We start from the raw sequence: 19959 nt of genomic DNA, 5'->3' as shown, positions 1-19959 counted from the left end.
TGACGTAAATGGACACTAAGTTACAACTTACGCACTACTAAATATTTTTGCGTCGAAGCTCAAATCTAAGTATAAACTAAATATTTACGGAAGCCTCCGATCAGGAGTAATGGTTGGAATAAAATAGCAGACAGACCGAACTTTTATCCGACAGACTCAATTCTTTAGATTGTGATAATGCTGACATTTACACTCGCTTACATTTTAAGAGAAAGAACATTGTGTGAAAATATTACTTTGTTAGTGGCTCTTCAACACATATCCGTCCTTTGTGCATCGGTCCGTGTTGTGCATGTCAAATAAAATCAGTCGTTATAAATGTAATTTTTTATATTTATTTTTTTGCATCAGAATTTATTTGTTGATCCTTATTAATTTTGTTTCAAATACAGTTTCTGAATGTTATTTAGCCTACATATAAAAACACTTGTGTTATTCATGATTAAGTGGTATCATAATTAATAGAAACGTATTTATACCGTTAGTTACGCGAGGCAAAATAAGTTAGAATGAAGGATAAACTGAAATTCACAGCATGTAAACACATCTTCTGTTCATGTATTTGAAGGCTATTGGAATATTGAGGGTAAACGTCATATTATGAGACTATGCATTACTTTACGGACAGTTAACGACCTACTAACTACGTTCTGCCTTAAGAACAAATGGTGCAACTGAATAAAGTACAGAGTTAGTTACAAACTAGCTAGTAGTTACTAAGCCTCTAGTGTGGACTTAGCGTTCCAATGAAGAAAGAATTTACAAACGACTGGTGCAATCCTACCCCGTTTCTCATGTACATACTATGTACTTATTGTAGTAATAACACTAACTGGGTAATAACTAGGTTCTAACCCTGAAACTACCCCTAAACCTAACCATATCTCAGTACTTTTGTGGGCAAGTGCACTGTAAGTACATTGACAGTGCACCTACAGTAAAATAAAGTGTAACTAAGAAATGTGAGGAACTAATAATATTATGGACTTCTAATTAATGAATGGAGCTAAGATGAGGGTGGAAGCAAGAAAACTTACTACACACACACTTACCCTCATTCCTTCAAACCTGGAGAGAGCTCGAAGAGGTCTTAGCGCTCTCAAAGTCCTGAGAGATTTAATGGCCCCCAGTTCAGAGTAGCCTAAGATATTGGCAGTCAAGCTGATCAGGGACACCTGAAGAAAGATAAGTATAAGTATAAAGTATATCACTGGTTATTTTCACATCAATAACACATCTTGAAGCCCTAATTCTCAAAATACTGAATTAACCCTTCTGTTGTCTTTAAATACATATTGCTTACCAAATTACCTGATCCATTGTTGGTAAATAATATATGCATAAAAAGTCAGACCGGTAACCCAAAGGTTGCGGGTTCGATTTTCAGTAACGGCAGGAAATGACTGTTATTGATGTGCAAATGTGTCCACGATTTGCAGTGTGTGTGTGTGTGTGTGTGTGTTTGTGTGTTCACTACTCACTACTCCTTATGTGTGTGTGCACTAACTTGGATGGGTTAAATGCAGAGGACAAATTCGGACTATGGGTTACCATACTTGGCCTTCACATGTCAGTATATGGGATGCAATAAAAAGACAAATAAAAATAACATGACATGTCTTTATATTGACTTGCCCTCACAGGCTGCGCTACTAAACATTTGTAGTACTGCAACAAATTGTTTTATATCAGTGGAGAGAAATTTGTTGCAACATATTGACTCTTGACTGAAATTTGATTGTGAAATAGACATGAACCAAAATTTAGCTTTAAGATGTACACCATCCATTTACCAATAGCAGAATAATGCAGAAGCTGTTATAAAATACGAGATATTACAGAAATAAACTATAACTTAAATAAGTACATTAGTAATTCATTCATTTATAATAGCTTTCAGTGTGAATCAAATTTGACTCAAGGATCACAGATAGATGAAGTTTCTTAGGAAGGTAAAACGATAGTGTGAAATTTATTTGTACTTTTAACATGAAATTTTCAAGTGGGATGAACTAATACTTACATCAACGATAAGAAAGTCCAGCCAACACCATGCGTTTGTGAAATAGACCTTGAAACCATAGGCTATCCATTTCAGAAGCATCTCAATGACAAACACATAGGTGAAGACCTGATCTGCATATTCAAGGATGGTTTTAATCATTCTCCGTTGTTCAATGTATATGTCCTCAAATGCCTAATTTAAAAAAAAAAGTATACATATGAAAAAAATAATAATAATAATTCAGTGGACTCTGGTTAAACAAATAAAAATGGTTTATTGATTGACTCACCAAAGCTCCACTGCTGAGGAGAATCATGAAGATGATGAAGGTTTCAAAGTAACTGTGCTCCACAATGGCGTAGCAGGCTTTACGCAAGTTCCACCATGCCTTTCCTTTACCCTGGGTAACGTCAAGCTCCAAGAAAGGACACCGCCTGATGCAGTCTGGGAACGCAGACAAACCAACATGTTAATAACAAGAATATAACTCAATATACTACACATAGTCATTGTCGATGTCTCACTCTCTGTGTAGCAGTCCTCAGGGAAGGTGGAATCCTCTTCTTCCACCAGTTCTAGCTCTTCTACCTCAGGAGGTTTGTCCACTGTGCTGCAGGTTGAAGATTCATCTCCATATTTCTTCTGTACAGATGAAAAAACTGCAGGTTAATTTTAGCTCTAGGTTGAATATAACTTTTACAAACAAATTAATATCCTCTGTGTCTAGAAACCAGCAAAAAGGTTGTTAAAAAGGTCTCAAACTGCTTGAGGGAGGTTCAAACTTGCTTCCAAGTTCCCAAATCAAGTAAAAATTGTATTCGGCAGGGAAAGCCACACTCACATTAGACTTTAAGCATGCACAATTTCTACAGACATATAGATATCTGCAATTTTCATAATATGACGTCACACTCGGCAACATCTTTTTTTTTTTACATTTACTTTAATGCATTTGGCAGATGATTTATCCAAAGCAACTTACTTTGAATAGGTAGGTATACAAGTTATCAGTTAATGCAAGCCCTGGGAATCAAACCAATGACATTGGCATTGCTAGCGCCATGCTAGACTGTTTGAGCTACAGGATTCCTGCAGATTTAAAGTTTGCGTTCTTTTAATTTAGCTAAGAGGTCACACTGTGACATTCTGATCTTCTGTTGCTCACACATCTTCATGTGAACGGAGTTCACCAAACTTGAACTTTGGAATTCGCATGAGTTTGCGTTTCCTGTCTCCTGCGTTGGTATGCGTATGAATGGAAGTCAATAGAATGAAAAATCTAGTGTGATCTACAGCATGCCGCTGTGTGTGTCCCCTGTGTCTGTGTCCCCTCATATCTCTGGTTTAGGCTGAATTGTACGAAGAGAAAATCAAAGATATTTTAACTGTCAACTCAAGCAAACGTCATTATTTGCTAAATATCTTGTGTAGTTTGACAAAAACGCAAGGAAAATGGCTTAAAAAATATGAACAAAAATATAATAAAAAAAGGAACGTTAAGCGACATTTTATTTCCAATTTACCATCACTGGCAGGTGTGTTCAAAATAACTAATGTGACTAAAAGTTCCAAGATTAGGCTTTATGAAGAAAAATAATAACATAAGATCATGTTTCTGTTACCTTACAGATCTTCTGTTTCGACTGTTCACACGAGACTAAAGTACAACTTTGCTTTCGTGTTCCCTCTCTCTGATACATAGCTGCTTGTGAAATGCAGGGCTGTGCGACACATGAGGGCATGACATGTGAACTGTGTTACCTGATCCAGTGGCATGCCAACAATCAGTTGTCTAATGAGTTCGAGCCAGCGCGCTTAAGCAAACCAAATATGAAATAAAATGTATGACTTGAATTGGTAAGAGATACATTTTACTGTGCAAAATGTAGCAAAAATGTGTGCAAAAAAGTTTATTAGGCATGGACGTGCTTTATGCTGGTTCTTCTTCAGGACGTTGTTCAGCAAGGTAACTAATCATGCTGTGCCGGTGCTCTTTCCCACGCCCCGTCACCGTGTCACATGATCTCCGCCATTCCTCAGACATACTCTCTAAACAAGATGACCCATGGGGCTCCAGATGGACTTTGCAGGTGTCACAGTATTTGGGACACATGTCTAGGTGTCAAAAGGTGTTGATGGACGGATGTCAGTGACACTTTGGTGAGCGGTTTTGCATTTGTGTGAACTCTCACATTAGATTTTAGGAACACAACTATCAGAATTTTTCACTGAACAAAACTCACTTTAGAATTTTTATCGACGTCTTCGTCTTCATCCTCAGAAGAGCTGTTGCCATCCTCATAATCCGATTCACCATTGGCTATAGGCACTTTGATAACGGACATACTGGAATTCATGGTGGCCATTTTAGAATCTCCCTCTTTGTTTGCGTTCGCACCCTCTTCCTTTGGCATCAGGCCCAGACACTGTCTTACATGTCTGATAACGAAGGCCTTTACCCAGTCAATGCCTCTTGTTATTCTAGAAATGGCAATCTGCAGATTGTTCATCTCCCCATCATCATCAGATGCTGACAGGTTGTCCCCACTGAAGGAACTGAGCAGCAGAGCCAAGAAGAGATTCAACACCTTCAGGAAGAGAATGAGAAAAACTGTAATAATGCAAAAGATGAAATACAATGACATACAGTACCATATTTGGGATGGGGATATGTGGCTTACAAGGCCATTCAAGAATGCAATAGTATGAAAATATTTGACTCCTGCTAAACTGATATTTCACTTCTTGAATATCTCAAATAGGTGACTGAAACCTGTATAATACACTGCAACAGAAAGCATTTTATCGATCATTTTAAAGGTATTTTTAATATAAGGACTATCTTTATGTAATCTCAGCTGCATTTTAATGCCAATAAGGACTATCTTTATGTAATCTCAGCTGCATTTTAATGCCAAAATCAACCATCAAGACCAGGTCCATCTTTTTTTTTTCTGTCCCCTTATATCTCTGATTAGAATCTACTGCATCAAATGTGAATGCTTTCCAAATAGGTATAGACATAATTTACTTCTTGGGTCCATTCAAAACAAAAAGCCATTGCAGGTTGTCCCTCTAGGTTTGACACCCAAGTTTTGTTACCTCGTCAGATAAGCCCCTTGGTCTATGAATAACCATAATGGAAATCCCACCGATGGCTCTTTTGATACTTGTATAAATATGAAGTAAATAAATTTAACCTCAAGTTCAAATTGCATGGTCTTGATCTTTACAACTTGATGTTGCACATCTGACTTTAAAGCATCTATCTATCTATCTATCTATCTATCTATCTATCTATCTATCTATCTATCTATCTATCTATCTATCTATCTATCTATCTATCTATCTATCTATCTATCTATCTATCTATCTATCTATCTATCTATCTATCTATCTATCTATCTATCTATCTATCTATCTATCTATCTATCTATCAAAGATGGAGTTAATCTACTCACCACTAGGTTTCCTATAACCATAACCATCATGAAGACGACGATGCACATGCCTTGGTCAGCCACCTCCATGCAGTCCCACATTGTTTCGATCCATTCCCCACACAGAATACGAAAGATGATGAGGAATGAGTGAAAGAAATCTGTCATGTGCCAGCGAGGGAGCTCACAATCCACTGAGATCTTACACACACAGTCTTTGTAGCTCTTTCCGAAAAGCTGCATCCCCACCACAGCAAAGATGAAGACAATAATGGCCAGGACAAGGGTCAGGTTTCCAAGAGCACCCACAGAATCACCGATGATCCTTATCAGCATGTTTAGGGTTGGCCAAGACTTTGCCAGCTTGAACACACGCATCTGCAATAGAGAGATAAGTCCTGAAACTCGGAACAGTGCGATTTCAGTAAACAAATTTGTACATAAAATGTATTTAAGTTTATTATAGTTATTTATGACAATGCAAAAGCAACAATGGTACAAAAGACAATGTTACAAAATAATTATATTTCAAATAAATGCTGTTCTTTTGAACTTTCTATTCATCAAAGAGTCCTGGGGAAAATGCATCATGGTTTCCACAAAATAAATGCACAAAAAACCTGCTTTGCATTGATAATAATAAGAAACCTCTTTTGAGCATCAAATCATCATATTAGAATGATTTCTGAAGGATCATGTGACACTGAAGACTGGAGTAATGATGCTGAAAATTTAGCTTTGCCATCACAAGAATAAATTAAATTTTAAAGAGGCTATATGCCCAAAATAAACGTAACAATAGCCTTTTTATTTGACCATTTATGACTCAAACATCTCCTGATGAGCATACTGACACCTTGTCAGCTCACAGTGGGTGCACCTATAAGCCTGTATCCTATTTTTCCTATTTTCTGTCGGGTCGGATTTTTCGCGCGCTGTCTGCGGATGTGACGTCAAGCACGCGGCGTTCATGTTAAACGTTTCAGATCACTCTGCCACCACCGCTAGTCAGCAAACAAACTTAGTTTCTCAAACAATATATGTATTTGACTGTTCTTACCTCTGTAAACATAATGTTGACTTCTTTGCAGCGGATGACTTGTGAAGTGTGCACGTACGAGAGCGAGCAGAAAGGAAGAGCAGTTCCGTTTTTTGGCCACAGGTGTCAGTCGCGAGTTTAAATTTCAGAAAATCGCATATAGCCTCTTTAAATTAAATTTAACTTAAAAACAATACTACAATATTACACAATAAAAAAAAATCTAAAAAATCAAAGAATTTTTTTTTTTTGAAACATGTATTACTTTATTTCTTCGAATGAACACAAAAGGAGTTATTTATAGCAGTGTCTAAGCTGCTCTTTTCCATACAATGAAAGTGAATGGTGACCACTACTCTCAAGTGAGATTTTTAGTAAAAAATGACTTACATTTCAGTCTTTTCCATAAATAAACTATCATATGGTTTAGAAGACTTGGAATATAGTTAACAAGTCACATGTACTTTTTTTATTATGCTTCTATGGTGCTTTTTCACCCTTTTTTGAGCTTGAGAGCTATTGGTCCCCATCTACTTCCAGTTGTTCTGATTTCTTCATTTGTCTTCCATGGAACAAAGTTTTATACAGTCAGATCAACATGAGGGTGAGTAAATTATGACAGAATTGTAAATTTTAGGTTAACTATCCATTCAATCAAGTTTCACCTACCAGACGGAAGGACCTTAGCACAGACAAGCCCTCAACATCGGCTAAGAACAACTCCACCAGGCTCATGGTCACAATGAAGCTGTCAAAAATGTTCCAGCCAACCTGAAAGTAATGATAAGGGTCCAGTGCAATAAGTTTTAGCACCATCTCTGCTGCAAAGATACCTGTGAAAACCTGCATGGGATAGAACATGATGCAAGTAAGCCATCAGCTTCTGCAACAAACTTTTAACGTATTCTCAAAAGATATACAGTATAAGTCTTCAATACACATTTAACATTGATAGGTAGATGTACTTACCAGGTTTCCCACCGACAACGTGTTTTCAAAACTCTCAGACATGGGATAGTGTTCCATAGCCATGAACATTGTGTTGAGCACAATGCAGATGGTGATGCCCAGATCCACAAAAGGGTCCATCACAAATAGGTATACGATCTTCTTAAATTTCACCCATGGAGTGCAGCAATCCCATATCAGGAATATGTCAGCAAACTTGTACCAGCAGGGAGGACAAACCCTTTGATTTTCTTCCAGCTCTGTTAATTAAAGTAAATATATATATATATGATTTGTATATCATAATATATTATTTGGATTATTTAATTGTTCTGGAACTCACCATTAACACTTACCATCTAAAGCAGTGTCTGTAGCATTCACTGCACTCACTTTTCTCATCTGAGAGTCAGGGACTTCTAAGTAATTCATGCTGCCTTTGGATCCATTCGATTTCGAAAGGGGTTTCAGTGCGATCCCATCATAGTCGCTCTGAATTTGGTCATCATCACCTTTCTTTTTGCTGGATAGTGATGTCTTGCTGCCATTTACCATCCCGTTCTTCTGCTGCTTGACAAATAAAAACATCAGATAAAATAAGATAATATAAATAATAAGAACTAACAATTAGTATTTTTAAAAAACAAATGATCCAATGCTCAGGCTACACTAGTTAAGCTGTTATGTTACCGCATGACAAACCTCAGCTTGTTTCTTGAGCTGCTCCAGGATTTTTGCATACTCTTCCTCCTTTTCTTTAGCTTCTGCAAAGGTGGCTTCATTCTGTTCAGCATATGCCATGGCCACCACAGCCAGAATCAGATTGATGAGGTAGAACGAGCCCAAGAAGATGATGACTACAAAGAAGATCATATACGTCTTCCCTGCTGCACGGAGCGTCTGAAACATTTAAGACACTTTTCACATTGGTTCTTTTTTCACACATATGGCTTTTTATGCTTCATTTATATTCTTGGTCAAAAGCATAGAGAAGTAAACGGTTACTTCTATAAAACACTAACATGCATTGAAAGGTTTGGGGTCGGTAAGAATTTTTATACATTTTTTGAAAAAAAGTCTCTTATTTTAGCCAAAGTTTAATATTTTTCTGGAAACCAGGACATATTTTTCAAAATTCTTTGCTAAGTTCAAAAGAACGTCTCGGTTACGTATGTAACCCTCGTTCCCTGAGGAGGGAAAGGAGACGTTACTGTACGTCAGTAAATGACGCCCCAATTTAATCACGCCATGGCGGCTGTCTTCCAGTGCCCTGCACAAGACTGAGCTCCCTGTTGTGAAACTAGCACGGACGAAGGGCTAGGCTTAACGCAGGAATAACAAGGTACACTGGGTAGCATATGTATCACAGCGCCTACCCGAAGGGAGGACTTATAATACACATACGACCCGAGTAACGGATGCATATGGAAAACTCAGAGGTATCCAGCCCGCTGTGTGGAATGTTTCAATCTTGAGGCAACCTCGAGGCAAGTGAAAGACAAATGCTCAGATAAGACTTACTGTGGAAATACATGCACTCTGGTGACGGCATCAAAAGTGCAGGAGGAACTCAGGGTCTAATCTGAGTGAAATAGCACACGTAACCAGTCCGTGGAGTGGAATGGCGCAGCAAGCAATGACACCGAGCTGGTCCTACTTACTGGCTAGTGGAAGCGAGTAAATGAGAGGACACTGGCTCTACCCGGAGATTATAGAATCTCAAGAAAGGTGTCGCCCAGGTGTCTGTTAGCGAGGCGCCATGCGCTAAAGCCTAGGAGGAAGCCACACTCCGGGTGGAGTGTGCCTTTACCCCTAGGGGGCATGGACGACCCTGCGTCTGGAAAGTCAAGACAATGGCATCCACTATCCAGTGAAACAACCTTTACTTGGAGAGAGCCTTTCCCTTCAGCTTCCCACCATAACATACGAAGAGCTGATCTGAGGTCCTGAAACACTGCGTTCTGTCTACATAAGCACGGAGGGCGCGTACTGGACAGAGCAGTGCCAAAGCTGGGTCTGCCTCCTCCGAGGGCAGCGCTTGCAGGTTCACCACCTGATCCCTGAAAGTTAGAGTTGGAAACATCTTTCCTCTCCCCAAATTTGTCACTAATAAAACACAATAAAATAATGTAATGAGAAGCCTTATATTGACCGATTTAGATTTTGTTTTGTTTAGATTTACCTTGTAAATATATTTTTTGCTATTTTATTAAAAAGGTTACAATTACAACAACAATTACAATTTTATATTTCAAGTGTAATCTTTCTTTGTAAAAAGTATACATTTTATCATAAGTATTTCAAAGTTAAGGATTCATTAGTTTGAATATTGGAACAAACACTATAATAACATCTTATTTGATAATTCAATATACCTACTTTATTTTGGACAAAACATCCCTTACTATATATTTAACATATGAGCAGAAATTGTCGAACAAAAGATTATTTGATGTGGCAGTAGTCTTTTTTACAGCAAAAACCTATCCAAAACTAATCAACGAAATCTTGTCTAAACTTTCATATTTCGTCTGTAATATATCATTTTTATGATATATTAGCATATAAATGTTAATTTGCAGTTTAATACGTTGCTTATACAAAGATTATTTCAACATATTTCAGTCGATTTGTTCTCATCTCAGTATAGCAATATAGTTTGGTAAAAGCTAAACTAGTAGATGTGTTCATGTAAAACGTACTGGTTACTTTCGTAACCTCGGTTCCCTTAGAGATAAGGGAACGAGTACTGCGTTGCAAACGCTATGGGAAAACTCCTTTTCTCGAGAATATTGAAGCCTTTATTTTAAAACGCATTTGCTACAGCACAGGCGAGAGCATCAGACCCACGTGAGTGAGCTGATAGGCTGTGCTGTGGGCAACTGCACGAACCAATGGCGGATAGACAGAAGCGCGCGAGCCAATCAGGGCGCTTGGCGCTCTGTCACTGTCAAGCGCGCGAAACTACACGTGACCATAACATATAAATACAGATAGAATCCGCCATTTGACAGGTATAATCGACTGAAGCGACAAACCTGCCATAAGAAAAATAGCACGGCAAGGCAACGCAGTACTCGTTCCCTTATCTCTAAGGGAACCGAGGTTACGAAAGTAACCAGTACGTTCCCTTACGAGAACGTTCTCTCGTACTGCGTTGCAAACGCTATGGGAACGTTTCCATTTAAAACGCCGTGCTATTAATCTTTTGGCCGCTCTGACTCACCAGAGTTCCGGGAAGTACAGAATAGCCAGGATAAAAAGAGACCGAACATCGGGCCCATCAATTATCCGTAATAAAGACTGGCCAGAGCCAGTCATTTAACCCACAAGGTGATAGCCGTGTGTTTAATATCAAACTAGTCTGGGTCAGCAGAGCCAGAGTCTAGACTGAAAAGACTGTAACTGCAAAGCAGGGACATTAAAGTTATAATTCATCGGATCTGGCCAGAGCCAGTCACTTAGCCCACAAAGTGAAAACCGTGTGTTCAATATCAACTAGACTGGGTCACAGAGCCAGTGTCTAGACAGAAGAACTGTAGCTACAAGCAAGGGCATTGAAGCTATAATTCAACAATGTGGACGGAGCGGATATCCGGCCGCCGCACATATGCTATAGATGGGAATACCCAAGTGACCATGGTTCAAAACTAGTCTGGATCCACAGAGCCAGAGTCTAGACAGAAAGAACGCATGTCTGCAGAGCAGGGACATCCAGCTTATAGAATCTCACAAATGTGGACGGAGCGGACCAGCCGGCCGCCGCACAAATGTCTTCAATGGGAATACCACTTGACCAAGCCCACGAAGAGGCAACACCTCTCGTGGAATGAGCTCTAACACCTATGGGACAAGAGAGGCCCAGTGAGGTGTAAGCCAGGGCAATGGCGTCAACTATCCATCTGGACAGTGTGGTTTTAGTGACCGGGAGGCTCTTGGATCGGCCCCGAAACACACAAAGAGCTGTTCAGACTGTCTGAAAGAGGCCGAACGCTCCAGATAAATTCTCAAAGCTCTGACTGGGCAAAGCATGAGAGAATCGCTATCCTCCTCGGAGGAGGGGAGAGCTGACAGAGAAATAACCTGGGCTCTGAACGGAGTTGAGAGCACCTTAGGAACATATCCATGTCTTGGCCTAAGAATGACCTTGGAGTCATTAGGACCAAACTCCAGACAGGAAGCGCTGGTAGACAGCGCCTGTAAATCCCCTATTCTCTTTACTGACGCCAGTGCTAGAAGCAGGGCGGTTTTCAGAGAGAGAGACTTAGGATCAGCTGACTGAAGTGGTTCAAAGGGAGGTCCCTTAAGAGCCCGCAGGACCAAGGAGAGGTCCCAGGCCGGAACAGACGGTGGCCGAGGCGGGTTAAGCCTCCTGGCGCCCCTGAGGAAGCGAACTATAAGGTCGCTTTTTCCTAAGGAGGCCCCGGCTTCCAATACGTGAAAAGCAGCAATGGCTGCCACGTACACTTTGAGAGTGGAGGGGGAGCGACCCGCGTCCAACATCTCCTGTAGAAAAGACAGTACTCTTGGTACTTCACAAGTGTATGGGTCGAGGTCTCAAGCTAAACACCAGCTGGAAAACACTGACCATTTACTGAGATAGAGGCGTCTGGTAGACGGAGCTCTAGCTTCCTTTATAGTATTCAGGACGCCCTCTGGGAGGTTCTGGGGTACCCAGTTGAGTGGCCATACATGTAGGGCCCATAAGTCGGGACGGGGATGCCAGATTGTCCTGTTGGCCTGAGTCAGGAGGTCGCGCCTCACTGGGATTGGCCACGGGTCTGCTACAGACAGCTGCATCAACTCTGGGAACCAAACCTGGGTCCGCCAGAGAGGAGCTACTAATAGCACTGCGCTTTTCGTGTTCCTGATCCGTTCGATGACCTGAGGGAGCATCGAGACCGGGGGGAACGCATAGAGAGGAAGGTTGGGCCAGTCGGGACGGGGATGCCAGATTGTCCTGTTGGCCTGAGTCAGGAGGTCGCGCCTCACTGGGATTGGCCACGGGTCTGCTACAGACAGCTGCATCAACTCTGGGAACCAAACCTGGGTCCGCCAGAGAGGAGCTACTAATAGCACTGCGCTTTTCGTGTTCCTGATCCGTTCGATGACCTGAGGGAGCATCGAGACCGGGGGGAACGCATAGAGAGGAAGGTTGGGCCAGTCGTGGGCCAACGCATCCCTGCTCTTTGAGAAAAAGATTGGGCATTGACAGTTGTCTTCTGAGGCGAAAAGATCTACTTCTGCCTTCCCGAAGACCTCCCAGAGTAGGAGAACTGTCTGAGGGTGGAGAGACCATTCCTCTGGGGGAACTCTGCCCCGAGAGAGCATGTCTGCTCCTGTATTCAACGTGCCTGGCACGTGAGCTGCCCTGAGCGAGCGCAGATTGGTGTGAGCCCATAGCAAGAGCTGTGAGGCTATGGCAAACAGGTTGCGGGACCTGAGGCCGCCCTGGCGATTTATGTAAGAGACCACCGACATGTTGTCCGTCCGTACCAACACGTGGTGTCATTTCGAGGCAGTTTATGTGTAGGCGTTTCTCCGAGCTCGACCAGAGGCCGGAGGCAGGCCTGCCCTCGTACAGAGCTCCCCAACCGGAGTTGGAGGCGTCTGTTGAAATCATCCTCCTCTCTGAAACTACCCCCATGCTTACGCCCTGCTGGTACCAGCTGGCGTTTTTCCAAGGGGCCAGGGCTTGAACACAGCGCTGGTCCACCTTGATAATCAAGTGGCCTGAATGCCAGGCGTGGGGTGGCACCAGAGGAGCCAGCCACAGCTGAAGAGGACGCATACGCAGTAGGCCTAGTTGGAGTACTGATGATGCAGAGGCCATCAGGCCAAGGATCCTCTGAAACGTTCTGAGGGGTACAAGAGAGCCCTCTATGAACGATGCCGTGAGCTGCTGAATCGTTAGAGCACGGGCCGGTGTGGGCCATGCTCTCATAAGTACGGAGTCGAGAACTGTTCCCAGGAACGTGATACATTGGCTGGGCAACAGAACACTCTTTGCAATATTGACCCTGAGCCCTAGACATTCTAGATGGCTGAGGAGCCAGGCTTTGTGAGTATGTGACTCCGCCTCTGACTGGGTCAGTATGAGCCAGTCGTCGAGGTAGTTTAGGATGCGCATTCCCCGCTGTCTCAGGGGGGAGAGAGCTGCATCCATGCACTTCGTGAATGTACGAGGCGCTAGTGCCAGTCCAAATGGAACAACTGTGTACTGGTATGTCTGCCCCTCGAAGGCGAATCTCAAGAATGGCCTGTGGTGGGGGTTCACTTGAATGTGAAAGTAAGCGTCTTTCAGATCTACTGAGAAAAACCAGTCGCCTGGGCGAATCTGCGTCAGGATATGTCTGGTCGTGAGCATTCTGAACGGCCGTGACATGAGAGCCTTGTTCAGATGTCTGAGATCTAAAATGGGTCTCAGGCCGCCGTCTTTCTTTGGAACAAGAAAGTATCGGCTGTAAAAACCTGACTCGCTCAGAGAAGGGGGGATCTTCTCGATGGCCCCTTTCGCCAGCAGACTTAACACTTCGGTGCGGAGGACATGACTCAATGTGCCCCTTACCGTGGTTTGTATAACCACGCGAAAACGCGGTGGTCTGCGGGCGAACTGAAGCGAGTAACCATGCTTTATGATGTTCATCACCCATACTGAAACTCCGGGGATAGCTTGCCAAGCTAGAGCCCGCAGAGCTAGAGGCATTATCATATCTGGAACACCCAGAGTGGGGGGCTCGGACTGACATGTATGCATGTGAGAAATTATGCTCGATTTGTGCTTTGTGTGGGTCGCTGTTAAAACAGCGTTTGTTTGCAGGGGTGCGTGACATGTGACGGGCCCATGAACTGCATTTAGAACTGCTGCAGCCGCCTGAACTTAAGAGGGAGCCGTGAGCAGTAGTCGAGCGATTTTTGGGGCTGGTCCGGCCGCAGCGGGACAGTGACCCCTCTTTGTGCCGGTTAGGACGGCTTCTTGGGCTCGTGATCGAGCGTCAGCTTCGGCCGCGGGCCCTGGCGCTTAGGGAACGGGAACCGTTTCGCTGGCTTCATGTGCTTACTGGTCTCAGCCGCTGGGCGGGGCTGGAGGACCTGGGACACCACTTTCTCAGGTCGCGGCGTGCTCTTGGGGCGCCGTTGGACTGAGCTGGAGCGCTTTGGTAGAAAGTGTCTCATGGCGCTGGAAGCCTTCTGAGCTTCAGTGAAGCGATCGGCGAAGCCGCTGACAGATGGGCCGAAGAGACCTGAGGCTGTGACGGGCGAGTCGAGGAAGGCAGATTTATCCGCGTCCCTGATCTCGGTTAAGTTTAGCCAGAGGTGGCGCTCCATTACCACTAGGCTGGCCATATTGCGGCCCAGGGCTTGAGCGGTGGTCTTCGTGGCCCTCAGTGCCAGATCCGTGGCACTCCTGAGGTCTTTAAATGTGTCTGGGTCCGGGCCTGACTCATCCATGGAACGGAGAAGTTTGGCCTGGAAGGCTTGAAGCGTCGCCATGGCGTGAAATGCAGAGGCGGCTTGACCGGCGGCAGCGTATGCGCGGCTGGCAATGGCCGAAGTAGTTCTGCACGGCTTAGAAGGGTGCACCGTCTTAGACCTCCAACTACCTGCAGTGGGGGGGCATAAGTGTGCAGCGACCGCTTCCTCCAGTGGGGGGAGAGACACATATCCTTTCTCTTCAGCGCCGTCAACAGTGGAGAGCGTAGAAGAGGCAGATGAGCGCGTTCGCGCAGAAAAGGGCGCGCGCCAGCATTTTGTGAGCTCTTCGTGAACCTCAGGCATAAATGGAGCGGCGCGCTGACGAGGGGCCTGCTGGCGCCCCGGTAGGTACCATTCATCGAGGCGGCTTCTGGCGGGCTCAGCTGGAGAAAGCCAATCGAGTCCCAACTCGTCAACAGCGCGAGACATGACACGGAGAAGTTCGGCGTCAATGCTCGCTCGAGTATCAGAAAACTCTAGCTGAGAGGGGGGGGCGGGGTCCGCGGAGCCCGACCAATCCTCGCTCTCAGATGCCGCCATAGAAAGTGCGTCATCGACGTCATCCGGAGATGCGCCGAAAGAGACGAGTCCAGCCGCTTCAGACGAGGGGCGCTGCTCGCTCCGAGAGAACAGGACAGGCGAAGAAGGCGTGGGCGAGGCACGAGGAGAAAGGCCCGGCGTGCAAGGCTAAACTCACCGCGCTCAGGACGCCTCTGATTGCGCCGCTTCTTCCTACGGGGCTCGTGGGGCGCCGAAGACGGAAGGTGGGCGGAATCGGTCACCGTCGAAGACAGCCTTGAACGGAGAACGGAGACAGGCATCCTGTCGCAGAATTGGCAGCCGCCTTTCATGAGCGCTGCCTCGGCGTGCTCAGGGCCGAGGCAGGCCGCACACTGGGTGTGTCCGTCGGATGCATGCAGGGAGACCCCGCAGCTCTCACAGATGGAGAGAGGCATTATGCCGCGCTGTGAAAACAGCGGTTTGCTCTTTTAGATAAATATGCAATGAAAAGGATATAATTTTTCGTCGGATGCCACAGGGAAACGCTCAGCTGGCGAGATGCCGGGATGCGAAGCTGTTCCGCTGGACGGCTTTTCCACGACGAGGGCTTCTTACGACCGGAGAAAATCAGCGACGAGGTGAGTCGAGCTGAAGGAGATTAAATCTGTCAAATGGCGGATTCTATCTGTATTTATATGTTATGGTCACGTGTAGTTTCGCGCGCTTGACAGTGACAGAGCGCCAAGCGCCCTGATTGGCTCGCGCGCTTCTGTCTATCCGCCATTGGTTTGTGCAGTTGCCCACAGCACAGCCTATCAGCTCACTCACGTGGGTCTGATGCTCTCGCCTGTGCTGTAGCAAATGCGTTTTAAAATAAAGGCTTCAATATTCTCGAGAAAAGGAGTTTTCCCATAGCGTTTGCAACGCAGTACGAGAGAACGTTCTCGTAAGGGAACTAATGTAATTGCAAGTGTGAATGAAGGCACAGTTCATTCATTCACACACAGACACATGATTCATATTTAAAGGGGTGGTATAATGCCCTTTTCACAAAATGTCAAATAAATCTCAGATGTCCCCTGAGTGTGTGTTAAGTTTTAGCTCAAAATACCCCACAGATATTTTTATATAGCATGTTAAAGTTGTCACTTTTTGAGGGTGAGCAAAAAAACGCACCGTTTTGTGTCTGGCCCTTTAAATGCAAATGAGCTGCTGCTCCGGACACAGAGGGCGGGGTTTCAAGAGCTTGTGTGTTAGCAGCTCCGACCTCACGCAGACACACACTAGAATGCCTTTTATGTTCAAAATGGAGTCAGACAAAGATGGAGTGACTCAAGAAGAAGTGAAAACATGTAGAATGGTTAGTTGATGAATTTATGTAGCTGATGTGGAGTTAACTATCTTCAATTAGCATATTCTGTCATCGTGATAATCTATAAATTGCTCGTATAGGAACTGTTGTGAGATGTACGCAGAGTGACTTTCTATTGCATGTGAAAAAACGGATGCAAAGCACTTAAGAACAAAGAACTTACTATTCTCACAATTCTCAGCTGGATCCACTGCTCCTCGAAACTAAACCAGAACTTCAGAGGTAAATTTCCCAGGATTATTATTATGATAGTATTATTCCTCACAGCGTAGCAAGGCGACGTAAAGTACATGAATCTGATAAAACTTGATGAGTTTTATCGAGTTGATGCGGGCGTTCACAGGTTTGCATGGATTGCCTCAGATTTGCGTTTGAATAGTGCGTGCTCTCCGTAGGCGTGTTCACATTAGCAGATAATGAGCTGAAATGAGAACTCTCTTTTCACACAGATTACATAAACTAATATAATAGAGAATATTAGTTTTTTATATAAATTACTTCATTTAAAAGAATAATAATCTTATAAATTGCTTTATAAAGACATATCTCTTGTGCCTGTGTGACTGAGTTACAGTTAATTTTCAGACGCGTTTCAGAATGGACTTCACTGACAGAGAGAAGACAGAACTCGCATCATGTATATTTTTCCTTATTTGGCGAAAAGCACAACACTTTGTTTTTATTGTGTGTTTACAAAAAAAAATAGACACTTAACAGGATCGAATGATGTACAACACCTATATGTAAGATCATTTTTTTTTGTAGTATTTTGAGTCTCTTTTGCACTGATAAGAAAAAAAGAGGTGTCTCTCCTGGACCACAGCTGTGGATATCACCTGACCCAGGGAGCATGCGGTCACCAAGTCGCCCAGAGAGCGAGGTCAGTGGGGGCACGCAGCTCTTCCATGAGCCCCAGATCAGCTCTTCCCTCGTGCATGTCCCTGAGCACCTGGGCCTGATTGACCTGCAGGATGGCCATGGCATGCAGCGAGGAGGCGGCCTGCCCCGCAGCTCTATAGGATTTCGCCACCAGGGTAGACAAAAACCTACAGGCTTCGGAGGGGTGCTTTGGATCACCACGCGAGGTAGAAGAGCTCTGAGGACACAACTGCATTGCAACAGAGTGCTCCACCGGGGGGGACCCCAGTGTACCCTTTAGCCACGGCCCCATCAAGGGAAGAGAAGGCGGAGGAGGCCGCCTAACGATCGCGGGAAGACAATGGAGACTTCTAGGACCTCGTGACCTCCTCATGCACCTCCGGGAAGAAGGGTATTGGGGGCGGGCGCTGACGCTGTTTCCACACCGTCACCCTCAGGTCACCCTGGCCACCAGCCAAAGTATCGCCTCTTGCGGAGGGGATAGATTGGGGTGTGGCAGAGGGGACTCTACCTCTACGGAGTCTTAACCGCAGCAATGCGATAGTCATGTTCCCGCAATGAGAACATGACTCATCAACAAATGCTGCCTGAGCGTGATCTAAGCCCAAACACACAAGGCAGCGATTGTGCCTATCAGATGGCAAAACGAACTGACCACACCCAGAAGTGCACGGGTGAGACATCTTTAAAAAGACGTGCCACGCGCAAGTGAGGAGAGGAAAAAGCTCAGCAGAGTGCTGAAGCGCCCAGAGAGAAGCACACACACAGTTGGCAGATCACTGCACAGATCAGCAGGCAATGTGATCTCGCTGGAACGCGCCGTTGCACCAACAGACTGGAGAGCCGCTCGTCTCGTAGTCTCGAAGAACTCAGATACAGGCTTGAAGAGGAGTGAAGAGATGCTCTTGGCTCCGAAGCAAAAACATAATGCAAAATTGCCAGCGTCCCTCCTTTTATACCCACGCGGTGGGGCGGAGTTGCGCCATGCAAATTCCACAGCCCCATGGCATTTTCCTTGCCATTGGCTCGTTTTGTAGAACTCGAAGGAAATAGGCTTCTAAGCGAAACCCCAATTTTGTCATTCACTGACTTAACTCGTAGTGACTGAACGAAAGGGTACAGCATTTATTTGAAATACTCAATATGGCCTTGCTGAATTTAAGTATTAATTCAGTAGCAGTAACAGTAGTGCACCAAAAAACAAGCATTCACCTCATGTTAAGATGTGTTTATTACTGGAATGAATTGTAATTGTACAATCTTAAACTTTTGTTATGGTAAATTCATGTCATCTTGTTAACTATTTTAATAGTATGGCATTGTATTATTTCATGCAAGAAGATGAGGAACAATGTGACTTTAACAGAATGCATATACCCACCAACTGAAACAAGTTCTCCCAGAAGTCTTGAGTCATTAGCCGGAAAAGGGATAAGAAAGCCCATGCAAAGTTGTCATAACTAGTGTAGCCATAATTTGGGTTGTGGCCAGCTTTCAGGCATACGAACCCCTCAGGGCAATTCCTGTGAACAACAACCATGAACAGGTAATTTAAAATAAATACATTCAGTTTGTTTTAAAATGCTCTGAATAACGTTTGAATTAAATTCTTTGACATTTCTCCCTGTTGGTATTGCAAAACACCAATTCAAAATTGCTTCTTTAGATGATTGCTTAAGGCAAATATCATATTTGAAAAATATACCCTGCATCAGAGCTGTTCCCACAGATTAAAGGATCCAAATAGCCAGGAACATAGTAGTAGTTTTCTATGGAAAGGGAATGGATATCTGGTTACTAAAGTGTTAAATGACTGTAACAGTACATGACAAGTTCTCATTAATTTTGAACAACTTCATCTGTATCCAAAGCCATTCGTAATAATTCCTACAATGTACAGCAACTGCAGGCTACATTTGTGACTTATTATTTCAATAATGTGATGTGATGTGAAGTCACCGTGATTTTCAATATATTCCATGTAGTTGAAAAAGCTATAGGCAGCTTCAGTGCCATTGACGTCTGTGTGATTGAAGAGCATGGTCTGGTTGTCACTGTAGCCAACTGGAGGCCATTTGACACATTTTTGCCGCAAATTTCCCATGAACAGTTGCAGGCCAATGAGAGCAAACACGCTGAGACAGAAGACGGTGAGGATCATGACATCCGCCAGTTTCTTCACCGACTGAATCAGGGCTCCAACAATGGTTTTTAGACCTGGAATTCGTAGTTGAACAAAATCTCAGCTGATGTATTACCAAACTGTACAAAATATTTTCATTTCAAGTGAGTTGCCATG

The 19959-nt window shown here is 43.9% G+C and overlaps 1 protein-coding gene across 2 annotated transcripts in view; it reads right to left on the bottom strand.

The window, feature by feature from the left end:
- Positions 1-19959, bottom strand: part of scn4ab (sodium channel, voltage-gated, type IV, alpha, b) — a 50477-nt gene that overhangs the window by 8402 nt on the left and 22116 nt on the right. For both annotated transcript variants that reach the window (XM_081369022.1, XM_081369021.1), the window contains exons 7-19: positions 19620-19877; positions 19366-19429; positions 19042-19183; positions 8135-8332; positions 7789-7999; positions 7454-7692; positions 7154-7327; positions 5467-5823; positions 4249-4593; positions 2530-2647; positions 2295-2449; positions 2024-2197; positions 1053-1175 (exon numbers count right to left, since the gene is read on the bottom strand). In XM_081369022.1, coding sequence (XP_081225148.1) covers positions 1053-1175; positions 2024-2197; positions 2295-2449; positions 2530-2647; positions 4249-4593; positions 5467-5823; positions 7154-7327; positions 7454-7692; positions 7789-7999; positions 8135-8332; positions 19042-19183; positions 19366-19429; positions 19620-19877 — 2558 coding nt within the window. The remainder of the gene's footprint in view (positions 1-1052; positions 1176-2023; positions 2198-2294; positions 2450-2529; positions 2648-4248; positions 4594-5466; positions 5824-7153; positions 7328-7453; positions 7693-7788; positions 8000-8134; positions 8333-19041; positions 19184-19365; positions 19430-19619; positions 19878-19959) is intronic.

The sequence above is a fragment of the Scardinius erythrophthalmus genome (genome assembly GCF_964197995.2).
Source record: "Scardinius erythrophthalmus genome assembly, chromosome: 1".
NCBI classification, from domain to species: Eukaryota; Metazoa; Chordata; class Actinopteri; order Cypriniformes; family Leuciscidae; genus Scardinius; species Scardinius erythrophthalmus.
This window is presented reverse-complemented; position numbering and strand designations above follow the sequence as displayed.